This window comes from Staurois parvus, unplaced genomic scaffold, assembly GCF_062004578.1.
Source record: "Staurois parvus isolate SC_StPar_1 unplaced genomic scaffold, SC_StPar_1.0 ptg000020l, whole genome shotgun sequence".
In the NCBI taxonomy this organism is placed as follows: Eukaryota; Metazoa; Chordata; class Amphibia; order Anura; family Ranidae; genus Staurois; species Staurois parvus.
In genome coordinates this window covers 8250183-8264010 of record NW_028317816.1, presented here as the reverse complement: position 1 = coordinate 8264010, position 13828 = coordinate 8250183, and the positions used below count along the sequence as shown (strand labels likewise).

The 13828-nt window shown below is 41.4% G+C and overlaps 1 protein-coding gene across 1 annotated transcript in view; it reads left to right on the top strand.

Moving 5' to 3' along the window:
- FKBP9 (FKBP prolyl isomerase 9) overlaps positions 1-13761 on the top strand; it is an 87531-nt gene extending 73770 nt beyond the window's left edge. The window contains exons 9-10 of the mRNA XM_089687197.1: positions 5426-5589; positions 10235-13761. Coding sequence (XP_089543323.1) covers positions 5426-5589; positions 10235-10417 — 347 coding nt within the window. The 3' untranslated portion in view covers positions 10418-13761. The remainder of the gene's footprint in view (positions 1-5425; positions 5590-10234) is intronic.
- The last annotated feature ends 67 nt before the right edge of the window (positions 13762-13828 follow it).

Genomic DNA, 13828 nt, shown 5'->3' with positions numbered 1-13828 from the left:
TCACCAGGCAAAATGCACAGAGCCCATCAGATTGGCTTTGTGCCTGGTGATCACTGTGAAATCACAAATGTAAATGGTACTACTGTTTACATTTGAGAGCCCTCCCCTTCCTCTTACAAGGTTAGAAAGGGAAGGAGGAGAATTTTCATTAATGAAGGTAGGCAGCAGCCAATTCAAGGTAGGGATGGGGATTAATAAATATTATCGTGGAATTGTTTTTTTAACCCCTACACTGCCCTTGCTCTCATGTACATCTCATATGTATCCTCATGTTGCACATTTCCCCTTTCAGCTCCATCCTCCCACTATATGTGATCTTTACATTAACCCCTTCACCAGCTCCTCCCACTGTATATGGATTGCACATGAATGTTCTGTATCTAGTGCAACATTACCAAGCCCCCTCAATACCAGCATTTCTTTTATTTCCAGAACGTTTTGGCAAAAAAATTAGATCATCTTAGGGTGTCTGCTTTCCCCCCCAAAAAATAGTTGGCGTTGTTTGTACTGTCCTGGCATTCTTATTTGCTATGTTTTAGTACAAAAAAACAAAAGGAACTTATTTCTCAAAATGCTTAGTCTTTTTCCCTTTTTATAGAAAATAAAAATGGATATTAAATACTACTAAAAGAAAGTTGTATCTGTCTAAAAAAATATATTTGGGTAGAGCATTGCATGACTGAGTAAATGTCAGTCAAACTGTCACAGCAGAAATTAGGGTTCATCTGTTGCTGCTGCTTCCCTCTCCAATCTCAGTGAGCTTTTACAAGGCTGTATTGCTTTAACTGCATTATAGAACAATAATGCCAGAACATGGCTGTGCTGTTTGATAGAGATAACCAGATTGAGAAACTGGCTGAAAGAAATTACACATAATTGACAGATTCACACTATATATATGAACTGTGATTGTAACTGCTTGCCTTTACTTTCACTTTAAGGATCAGTGTAATGATTTACTTTAATTTAAAGGAGATTTATATAGTTAAGTAAATACTGTTCTGGGTTAAACAAGCATAAAAACTAAGTAACATACAACCCCAATTCCGAAAAAGGTGGGATGCTGCGTAAAATGCACATTAAAGCAGAATGCAATTATTTGCAAATCTTATAAACCCTTATTTTATTCACAAGAAAATTGAAAACATATCAAATGTTTGAACTGAGAGAATGTACCATTTGAAGGAAAAAAAGAAGGTAATTTTGAAATGAATGGCAGCAACACATCTCAAAAAAGTTGGGACAGGGCCACGTTTACCACGGTGCTGCATCCCTTCTTCTTTTAACAACACTGTAAATGTCTGGGAACTGAGCAGACCAGTTTCTGAAGTTTTGGGAGAGGAATGTTGTCCCATTCTTGCTTGATATAAGAGTAACTGCTGAACAGTCCTGGGTCTTCTGTGTTGTATTTTTGTTTTTCAAGATTATCTAAATATTTTTATATGGTGAAAGGTCTGGACTGCAGGCAGGCCAGTTAAGTACCCGGACACTTCTACTATGAAGTCATGCTGTTGTCATAGATACAGATTGTGGTTTAGCATTGCTAAATTTGCAAGGCCTTCCCTGAAAAAGACATTGTCTGGATGGGAGCATATGCTGTTCTAAAACCTGGATATATCTTTCAGCATTGATGGTTCCTTTCCAGATGTGCAGGCTGCCCATTCCAGATGTACTAACACACCCCCATACCATTAGAGATTTTGAACTGAGCGCTGATACCAAGTCAGTAGTTCTTTCCTCTTTAGTCTCAACATACATTTTTGGATGGCACAGCAATCTGTGTTCACATACTATGATTTTTAGGAGTATTCCTGAGCCCATGCAGTGATGTCCATCACAGAATCATGCCTGTTTTTAATGCAGTGCCGTCTGAGGGCCTGAAGATTAGGGGCATCCAATATTACATTTTAACCTTGTCCCTTGTAGAAAGAGATTTCTCCAGATTCTTGGGATAATTTGATAATATTATGTATATCATTATATTATGTGCTGCAGTTGGTGATATTATTATTATTATTATAATACAGTATTTATAAAGCGCCGATAGTTCGCTCAGCGTTGTACATTACAAAGGGGGACAGAACATGTGACAGAACAATAACAATACAATGCAAAACATGAGGGGATTGAGGGCCCTGCTCTTTCGAGTTTACAATCTAGGAGGGAGGGGATGGTGGCACAGGAGGAGATAGCTGTGGGGGGTGGAGTGGTAGGAAGAGTGGAGGAGGTCGGCAAGTTAGCAGGGGGTGGGGTAGGCTTCCCTGAAGAGATGGGTTTTCAGGGTGCGCCTAAAGGAGAGGAGAGTAGGTGATAAGCTGATGGGTTGGGGCAGGAAGTTCCAGAGGATGGGTGACACCCTGGAGAAGTCCTGGAGGCGGGCGTGGGAGGAGGAGACCAGGGAACTAGAGAGAAGGAGGTCTTGTGAGGAGCGGAGTGTGCGTGATGGGTGGTACTTGGATATTAGGTCAGTGATGTAGTTCGGGGCAGTGTGGTGGACGGCTTTGTACAGCAGTGTTAGGATTTTGAATTTGATCCGTTGCGCAATTGGAAGCCAGTGGAGGGATTGGCAGAGGGGGGTTGAGGTTGGGAGCGGTTGGAAAGGTGAATGAGTCTGGCTGCCGTATTCAGGATCGACTGAAGCGGGGATAGCCAGCGGCGAGGCAGGCCAGTAAAGGAGGGAGTTGCAGTAATCGAGTCGTGATATGATGAGGGAGTGGATGAGCTGTTCAGTGTTTTCTGGGGTTAGGAACGTGCGTATTTTGGCGATGATGCGGAGGTGGAGTCTGCACGAGCTTGTTAAAGATTGGACTTGGGGCTGGAAGGATAGGTTGGAGTCCAGATTGACACCAAGTACTCTAGCCTGCGGGGCGGGTTTGATGGTGGCGTTGTTGAACATGATGGAGAAGTCAAGGGGGGGGGTGGTGTCCGGGCTGGGGGGAAGACAAGAAACTCGGTCTTGGAGAGGTTCAGTTTAAGGAAGTGGAGCGACATCCAGTCTGATATGTCGCTCAGTAGGTGTGTGATTCGGGCAGAGGCTGAGGGGGTGAGGTGGGGGGTTGAGAGATAGATTTGTGTGTCGTCGGCATATAGGTGGTAGTTGAAGCCGTGAGAGTGTATGAGTTGGCCAAGGGAGGAGGTGTAGATGGAGAAGAGAAGGGGCCCGAGGACGGAGCCTTGAGGGACCCCAACAGAGAGGGGGAGTGAGGGGGAGGTGGTAGCATTATAGGTAACGCTGAAAGAGCGTTGGGACAGGTAGGATGAGAGCCAGGAGAGAGCAGAATCTCTGAGGCCAAGGGAGTGTAGTTTTTTGAGGAGGAGGGGGTGGTCGACTGTGTCGAAGGCCGCAGAGAGGTCAAGGAGTAGGAGCACTGAATAGTGGCCATTAGCTTTGGCGGTTAGCAGGTCGTTGGAGAGTTTGAGTAAGGCAGTTTCGGTGGAGTGTAGGGGACGGAAGCCGGACTGTAGGGGGTCGAGGAGGTTGTTGTCGTTGAGGTGAGAGCATAGGCGGGTGTAGACGAGGCGCTCGAGGAGTTTGGATGTAAAAGGGAGCAGGGAGATGGGTCTGAGGTTGTTTGGGTCATTGGGGTCCAGGGAGGGCTTTTTAAGTATGGGGGTGATGTGTGCCTGTTTCAGAGGGGAGGGGAAAGAGCCGGAGGAGAGGGAGAGATTAAAGATGAAGGTGGGGGAGCGTAGGATGGAGGGGGAGGGAGGTCGTAGGAGTTGTGAGGGGATAGGGTTGAGGGGGCAGGTGGTGAGGCGGGCATCAGAGAGGATCTTGGAGACTTCCTCGATGGTAGTAAGGTCAAAGGTGTGAAGTGTTGGGGGGGCTTCAGTATAAGGAATGAAGGGTGGGTTGGAAGTGGAGGTCAGAGCAGTGGTGGGGCCGTGGGAGAGGGGTGATGAGGGGGTAGCTGAGTGAGGGGGAACGGGGTTGGAGGGAGTTTGAGCAGCGATGAAGTCCCTGCGGGTTATGTCGAGGAAGAGGGAGGATGAGGGGGTAGCTGTATGAGAGGGGATAGGTTGAGAGGGCGTGTGAGTTGCGGCGATGTCCTTGTGAATTGTGTCAATCTTGTTTTTAAAGTGATTGGCAATCTCAAGGGCAGTGGGTGAGGTTCTGGGTGGAGGTGGGGGTGGCGAGAGTAGAGAGTTGAAGGTGGAGAAGAGTCGGCGAGGATTGGAGGAGAGGGCCTTGATGAGGGTCAGGAAGTAGGCTTGTTTGGCTGCGTGGAGGGAGGAGGTGTAGGTGTGGAAGGCAGTTTTGTAGCTGGTGAAGGCTTGTTGGGATTTGGTTTTGCACCATAATCGCTCCAGGGCACGACTGTGTCGTTTGAGGGTTTTGGTGTGATAAGTCTGCCAGGGCTGGAGCGGTCAGGGTCTGATGTTGCGTGTGGTTAAAGGCGCTAGTGAGTCAAGGGCTGTTGAGAGCGCGTTGTTGTAGGCGGTCATAGCCAAGTCGGGGCAGGACAGGGGTAGGATGCTGTCGTGGAGTTGATCAGCTGCAGAGTGGAGGGGGGCAGGGTGATATATTTAAACTCTTTGCAATTTTATTGACGGACATTATTATGAAATTGTTTGACAATTTTTAGATGCAGTTTTTAACAGATTGGTGAACCTCTGCCCATCTTTACTTCTGAGACACTCTGTCTAAGATGCTCTTTTTATACACAGTCATGTTACAGACCTGTTGCCAATTAACCTATCTAGTTGCAAAATGTTCTTCCAGCTCTTGTTAGTTCCACTTACATTGCCAGTTTTCTGTTGCCCTGTCCCAACTTTGTGACATGTTGCTGCCATCAATTTCAGAATGATCCTATTGTTTTTCTACAGTTGGACACTTGCTCAGTTTAAACATTTGATATGTTTTCGGTTTTCTCTTGTGGATAAAATATGCATTCTGTTTTTATGTAGACTTAACACCGTGTCCCAATATTTTTGAAATTTGGGTTGTAAAGTATACATATACTAACATTTTATAATCAAATAAAGTCAAAACAAAGCTATGTACTTTTTGAACAATCCCTTTTGTAATGAAAGTAAAGATTTTATATGGCATTTGTATGTTTGATTGTTTTGTACCATGTTCATTGCACCAATTATTAGAAATAACTTCACCTTGTAGTTTTCTGTCCAAAGTTTGCCTTTCATCAGAGTCTTTCTCTTCTTGGATTTTGTAGAAGTTCCCCAAGTTTGTATAGGCTAGATCTGGGTTCCACCTACAGTCTGAAAACTGACCTAAGTGTGTGTTTTGTGTTATTATAACTGGGATATTAGAAAGCTAACTGATGCAGGATAGCTGTTGACCATCAGTAATGTGTGGATCAACAGTTGCAAATAACATTGCTTTTATTTGCATGTCTTTGCATTAATTATTTTTAGGAGGGTAACAAAAAAATTTAAAATGTCATTTTTTCCCACTATGTGACAGAGGGTGAAGTTCCTGAAAGTGCAGTGCTGGTTTTCGACATTGAGCTATTGGAGTTGATACCAGGTCTACCTGACGGCTACATGTTTGTGTGGAATGGAGAGGTGTCAAAGAACCTGTTTGAAGACATTGACAAGAACAGTAATAAGGAGATACTCCTAGAAGAGGTAAGCATCAAAGCTGCATGTCTATATACAAATATTACATTACCAGAGTAAAAAGACTATGAAAACAGAATCATGACACGCTAAAATAATGTATTGCCAGATACAGCAATACTACTTAAGATAAAAGAACATTTTAGGATAAAATTCATTTGTTTTAGTTTTATACATATTCCCAATTGACAGACCCTCTTTTTATTTGTTCCTTTTAACAGACTCATCTTCAGTTAAAAAAAAAAACCTGAGAATCTCATTTGGTAATTCGTGATTATTTTAACAATGATATTGGGTTTTTGTGAGCAAAATGTGGGATGAATAGGCAGCTCTGCTTACGAAGACAAAACACCACTTTAACACTTTAAAAATTAAATAGGGCTGAATGATGGAAACAGAATAGTCTCTATGGGTTTTTTTTTTACAATGCACTTGTATATTAATTGCTACATACAGTATTTGATATACAGTGCTTTTATAAAGTATTCACACCCCTTCGCTTTTTTCAGTTTTGTTATGGTATAGCCGGATACTACAGTTGTTTACATTCCTTTTTTTTCCTCATCAATCTACACTCAGTACCTCATAATGACAATGCAAAAACAACATTTTAAAAATGTCTGTGAAATTTTTTAAAATAAAAAACTGAAATATCACATTGGAATGCGTATTCAGATCCTTACAGCAACACTTGAAATTTAGCTCAGGTGCCTCCCGTTTCTCTTTATCGTTGCTGAATTGTTTCTACACCTTGATCGCAGTCCACCTGTGGTAAATTACATTGATTGAACATGATTTAGGAAAGGCACACACCCCTCTATAAAAGGCCTCACGTCTGACAATGCATACTGTATCAAAGCCATGAGGTCAAAGGAACTGCTTTGATAGCTTAGAGATAGGATTTTTGCAAGGCACAGTTCTGGGGAAGGCTACAAAAAATATTCTGCTGCACAAACATGATGGGCTTTTGCAGACACCAAGCTGGCTTGCACTGAGGAGAAGCTTCCATCTAGCCACTCTGTCATAAAGCCCAGATTGGTGGAGGGCTGCAGTGATGGTTATACTTCTGGAAATTTGTCCCTTCTCCACACAGGATCTCTGGAGCTCAGTCAGTGTGACCATTGGATTCTTGGTCACCTCTCTTACTATGGGCATTTTTCTCCCTATTGCTCAGTTTGGCCGGGCGACCAACTCTTTGAAGAAATTTAGCACAACCAGGACTCTTCCATTTGTGAATTATGGAGGCCACTGTGCTCTTAAGAACCATCAGTGCAGCAGAAATTTTTTGTAGTCCTCCCCATGTCTGTGCCTTGCAATAATCCTGTCTCTGAGTTCTGCGGGGAGTTTCTTGGACCTCATGGCTTTTGCTCTGATACAGTATGCATTGTCAGCTGTTGGGTCTTTTATAGAGAGGTGAGCGCCTTTCCAAATCATGTCCAATCAATTTAAATTTCTTCACTTTTGTCACAGGAAAACTTTTTTTTTTTTAATCCAAACAACTTTTATTGTCAAGATAACAGTATAACATTTAAAAACAGTAATGTACTGTTGGGGAAAGTATACTGTCTGCGCCAAATGCAGAGCTACTAGTCAGCTGTGGAAACCACCACAACTGTACAGGTGAGTTGTTTGCTTGTTGCCTTGGTTTAGTTTTGTGGATCCTCCAAGTAGTCAGTTACTTCCTTTCCACTGTAAATATTTTGTTGGATTGGCCCAAAGAGGTGGCTAGGAGATGAAAGAACTTCAGTTTGTAACTGTTTGCCCTTACGTGATAAATATGGAAATTACAACAATAGCAATCCCTGGTGCAGCTAAATATTGCTAATTTCCATTGTGATATCCTAAGTCCCAAATGCTAGCATTCTGAAATATTCTTGTTGAATAAAAGAAGAATGGACTCCTTGCACTTAAAGTCCAGTAAATTGCAAGTATTAAAGAACCATAGCAACTTAACCACTTCCAGACACTTTTACCCCCTTCCTGACCAGGGCAATTTTCAGCTTTCAGCGCTATCACACTTTGAATGACAATTGCGTGGTCATGGAACACTGTACCCAAATGAACTTTTTACCATTTTTTTGAGACAGATAAAGCTTTATTTTGGTGGTATTTATTCACCGCTGGGATTTTAATTTTTTTTGCTATGTAAATGAAAATGTCCAAAAATTTTGAAAAAAGTTTTTTTTTATAACATTTTGTAAATAAATAATATTTTATCACAAATCTTGGCCAAAATATATTCCGTTATCTTTTTAGCAAAAAAAAAAAATCCAAATTAGTTTATAACCAAAAATTATAATTTTTAAACATTTTTTTTTACATTTTTATTTTTTATATTATTATTTTTTATTTTTATTTTTTTACATACTGTCACCCTAGGAGTACAGTGTCACCATGGTGACACTGTACTACTTGTGGGGGGCGATGAATATTTTTTTTTTTTTACACTGATTGCTTTTACGCCCATATAGGATGTAAAAGCAATAATTTCTCTTTCTCTCTGTCTGCATTCTTGCAGTCATTAAGAAGTACTGAGTGAGCTGTGATTGGTCACAGCTTGTCACATGGTACAAGGCTGTTGTGAATAGCCTTGTACCATGTGACCTCTGTGATCATTCACAGACTTCACACGTAGTAAGCAATGATGTCATAACATTTATTTTATGAAACCAAAATGGCAACACGTATATGTACAGCTTGTACTGGTTCATATCAAGCTGGCAAGGTACAGCTCTTTGTAAGCCTGCTTGCCTGATGAATAGCAGGGCTGGAAATGAATGTAGCTGCTGGCACTGCTGCAGATGAGCTCTGCCCACAGATGACAGATGCAGTGGCAATCGGAATCACTTGGTTGCACCGAGATGGAAAAGTGGGTGCAGGCTGTGTACAAGTGTGGGTCCTGACAGTGAGGCAACACGTTGAGGATGCTCCTCTTTCTCAAGCTCCTTAAGGGGAGATTCAGATCACTGCTGCATCTGTCATCTGGAAGTGATTCTGATCTTTGGATTTCACTGGCCGTGGTGAGCAGGCTTACACAGAACTATATCCTGCCGGCTTGATCTGTACCAGTACAAGCTGAGCATATGTGAGTTGCCATTTTTGTTTTATAAAATAAATGTTACATTCTTTATTGCACAAGATCTGTGCGCTTTTCTCTGCTTTTGTCATGGTCTTATAGGTACTCCTAACCATAGCTCCAGCAAACAGAGCACTCAGGCTGTGCTCAGAAGCCAGTCTACTGCATACAGCCTCAGCCATCCTTGTTTGCATTGGCTGAGGCTGTGATCTTCAGCTGTCAATTTCATTCCCTGGGGACAGCAGGAGAGCAGCTTCTGCACACATAATCAGCACATAAACAGAGGGTGTTTAGACTGTGTTCAGAAGCAGTTTCCCTGTGATCCCCTCCTTCTCAGCTCCTTTTATTGTCTTTCAGAATGGTACTGTACCCCTCACAATGATGATCCATGTAATAATTGCTCCCACATTTATAAAATAAAAGTGCATTTATCACCTTTTTGCATTGTAGTCTGCAGAGTATTGCAACTGAGATCACTGCATTGCGTGTGCCGTATACAGACTTCAGACCCCTTTCAGGTTTAAAGCATTGTGATATCACCACACTTGTGCACCATGCTGGCCTGTTGGATCAATCTCCCAGCATTTACCATTTTCTTCCCCCTTTCCAAAGCTTGCCTACTCAGAGCCACACACATGCCACAGGAAAACTGCTCTTGCAAAGAGTCTAGCGCAATTTGATTACATATGCTGGGGCTGTGTTCAGTAGCAATTCTACTGTACATGACTTTAGGTTTGTCAGTAAAGCACTCTTTTATGAAGAGAAAACATATAGAATTTATTCTGGTGACAGAGTCTCTTTAAATGGGACTATGGACTCTCCCTATGTGAAAGTTATGGTGGTGCCTTGCCTTAGTACTGTCATATGGAGTGAGTCACATGCTCATCTATACCAAGCAGCTAGAGTCCAGGGGTAGGCAACCTGAGAGCCGCAGGACTACAAGTTCCATCATGCCTCTGCAAGTCATAGCTGTAACTGTCAGTTTTGTAATCTTTGCAATGCCTCATGGGAAATGTAGTTCCACAACAGCTAGAGAGCCGCAGGTTGCCTACCCCTGAGCTAGACAGTTGTAGGGAACTAAAAGAAAGGTGCTGTACAGCAGGAGAGGATTAAAGTGAACCTGTTGAGGCTACCTGACATTTAAGTAAGTGAACATCGGGCTAAATCAGCCATCACTAAAAATTGGGCTGTGGTCCAGACCCAGACCGAATAACTGTCTTATCCAGACATGCCAACCGGTCCCCAGTGCAGCCACCCCCCACCTCTGCAGTGATTGGTGGTTATGACATCTAACAACCAATGACATCATATGCTTGCCCCGCGCCCAGGATCATAGGAGGAAAGATGGTCAGACTTTGTCTAGACCTGCAGCCTGACGTGCCTCCCACCCTATACCTAGTACTAAAAGGTAGTGGCACGATGATGGGGACACCTGATGTAAGATTCAGACCACTGCTGGGAGAAAATTGTAAGAAGGGCACCTTCTAGAATTATAATTTAATTTGCTGATTACTAGATGTTCATAGTATGTGAAATGTTATTATGAAAGTGGAAAAACTCACAAGTCAATGTTTTCAGTTTTCAGACTATATTAAAGCCCAGGTTGATGCTGGGAAAGGAAAACTGGCCCCTGGGTTTGACGCCGACAAGATTATTGAGAACATGTACAGAAATCAAGACCGGAATCAGGATGGCAAAATTACAGAAGCTGAGTTTAAGTTGAAAGAGCAGGAGGATAAAGAGAGACATGATGAACTGTAATCTTTCAGCAGATTTTGTGTCTGTATGCACTGTGAAAATGTCTTGTGACAGAACACTCATTTGTTTGGATATGTTTATGGGAATCTAAAGCAGTTTGTGCAGTTTGTTTATTGTGAGAACACAGGCACAAAAGTGAACTATATTAAAATGGAAAGCCAGCCCAATTTTTATTTTTTTTGGGTATTGTGGACTTTGGAACAGCATGACAGTCAGGCAGCTGACATTTGCAAAAGGATAGGTCAACAAGGACAGCCTAAATATTCTTTCAGTACTTGTTTCCTTTAAAAAAATTCTGAAAAAGACTAGTATTATTTATATAGGGATTTCTTCACAACTACTTTAGTAGTTAAAGTGGTCCTTGCACACAAAAGCAGTATTACAGTTTAAAAATAGTATTTTTTTTAAAAAAAGCCCATGGGAATAGAAGTTAGTAAACATAGTTGCCTTATCTCAGATTCTGTACTGCAGGAGGTGATGCCACAATCCTTCTAGTGAAGCTGAATAGCCCAAATGTTACTTGTGCACTGTGCTTTAACTGCCCGCCTGCAAAGTTTGGACTACCCAGCATTCCCTGGGTTCTCGCTGAAGAATGGTGATGTCACACTGGCCTAGGGAGCTGTGGGCAGAAGCCAGGAGTAAGGTCAAGGTGTGTGTATATATAACCTTGTATATATGTTCTTGTTTTTGGTGCAGCATTTGCATTTGGATTGGGATGGGGGTTGTAGGGGCAGCGGATTTTGCTTTAAACATGACATTGCCAGGATTCTTGTCACGGCCTAATGTTTTGGAGGAAACAACGGTCACCCTTGTCAGTGTTGTACTACAGTAACGGATTTGATTCTTGGTTTCATTCTGTCCTACATGCAATGGGTTAATATGACTGGTTGCTACGAAAAGTAGAATAACAGTCTAGTCTGGATTTAAGCACGGTTTGTGGGCATGTGTGGCTGCCTACTACTATAACTGCATTTTAGGATGTTTCAGTAAGGCTAGATTTATATTGTAGCAGTATGTTATTTAGCATGCTAATGTGCAAAGGCAGTTCTTTCATTTGAATGCGCTAACGCAGCATAAAGGGTGCATGCAGTATTTCTTGTAATGCAGTGCACTATAACCCAAGGCAGTGCATTACTGTGCATCTGCTGTGGTGACAAGGTGCTATTAAGAATGAATGGCTCCGCACTGCACCAACGTGTTTCCCCAGTGCAACCGTATAAATCCAGCCAAAAGGACCCAAGCAATGAATGTGATTGTTCTGTTAGTTCAATGGTCCAGAAGATTGCTATGCTCTGGCTTGGCACCTGAGGATTATCTTTATTGGAAGCCAGGAACCCTCACTTTGCTAGCTGGCTTTGAATTGTTGCTAATTCATTTCCAGTATAGTGTGTTCACGCAGACACATCTACTTTTTAAAAAACATTTGCCTGATTCCCATTTAAAGTAGAACTTCACTCTCCCAGTCAACATGGACAGTTTTTAATCCGTATGCTGCTAGCATTAGAAAGTATATCATATTTACCTGTTTTAACATTTCTTCAGTTACTACCTGGTTTTCATGCCTAGGCAAATGATTTCATACATCCCAGGAGGGAGGGTTCCCAGCTCAACCAGTGCCTGAGCCAAGGGCAGATTATTTCCAGGAAGTAAATGCTTCATGAATCATCTGCCCTTACTCAAGATGGTCACTGCCAGGGGGTGTTTTTCAAAGTGATTTCTCAGCAAAATAAAGCATGGAGACATGGATGGATGGCTAAGTTTGCTTTGACTATTATGAATTATACAGCATTTGTGGTTTGTAGTGCTCAGCTGCAGTGCGGTTCCACTTTAAGTATTTCTGTATCTAATACCGTTTCTTTAACCCACTGAAAGAGGGAATTTATTATAAAGAACAATTGGGGTCAATTCACTAAAGGTTACCTCATGCAATAACAAGGTCACGTGACTCATTTGCATAAATTATCACATAAGATAATAAGTGTCAGTTCATCAAAGTAAAATATCGAATGTGAGGTAAATACTGCACCTTTGTTAAAATAGTGAGATAAATACTTCAAAAAAACATGAAATAAATCATTAAAGCCAATTCATTAAAAAAAACACACATTCATTATTTATCACCTGGTGTTTGCTGGCCGTATTTGAGAAATATACAAAATAACAATTAGAGGAACTCTGCACTGGCCAGAAAGTGCAAAGTATACAATGTATCCGTGTAAAAATGTTCTACTCTGAGCTCAGGAATGAAAATAAATTGTAACATTTCATCAGAGGGAGATCATTTTGTGAATAAAAGCACACTACGTACAATGTTTTCATAGTTTCACAGTGTTGCTGTGTGCATTCTGGTGCAAGGTTAGCCTGCGAAAATAAATTGTGAAAAAAACACCACCAAAAAGAACTCAAAATGTAAGTGCTAAATATCGCAAAACATAAATATTTATAGCATTCGGTAAATAACGCATGATTTTTAGTGAATTGGCTACTTTTGAAATAAATACCGCATGACTTATTTTAACTCAAAAATGTATGCGGTAATTATCTCTCAGTGAATTGACCCCAACGTGTACAACCTTTTCTGATGTGATTTTCGATCTTGGAATCATTCAGTTGTGGATATGAATGTTACTAGCTAATCAGAGAGGGAAAAGATTGCTTTGGGGGGGTCCTGCCTGTCATATCCTTTCCTTTAAGTGCAATTATGGAATTAAAACTTTAGAAAACTGTGTATTTGTAAAAAAAAAAAAAAAATCACGTTGCTGTGTGATGTGTGCAAAAAAAAAAAAAAAACATGAACATTCAATGTGTCCGACTTCTAACCAAGCTTTTACAATGAACTCTTATAGTGGCTGTCAAGTTTTTACCACCCCCTCTGCTCACTGGAGAGTGATTGTTTACATTGTAACCACATTCCAGGGTACTCCATCCCCTCCGGACAGGGAATTTAGCCCATACACAAATGTAAGCTACATAGAAATGGGATGGTTTTGGGCTCATATGTCATATAATTTAATGCCCATTGCCCAGCACTAGTCATCTCAGTTATGGATACAATGTTGGCTGTACAATTGTGAGCCAGATTGTGGCTTTCTGTAAACTGACTAAGAATTTTTTTTAATGATGGATATATTTGTTTTTGATAGGTGGGATGGGTAGAGTAATAAAGTAAGGCAATATTTCAGCTATAGGTAGTCATGTCATGTGCCAGTTTATAAAATTCTGTTAAAACACTGCAACTGAAGTTTGTCTTACTAATTTAGTTCTCAACTCAAAATAAAGTGTCTAAAATGTAATGAGTGCTGAAAGATACGTTTTGATAAATAAAATACTGATAAACTCTGCTTTAATTTTGTGCATTATATTGGGATATCAATAGCCACATGTTCAGCAATGCCATATTAAAGGTAAAGCTGG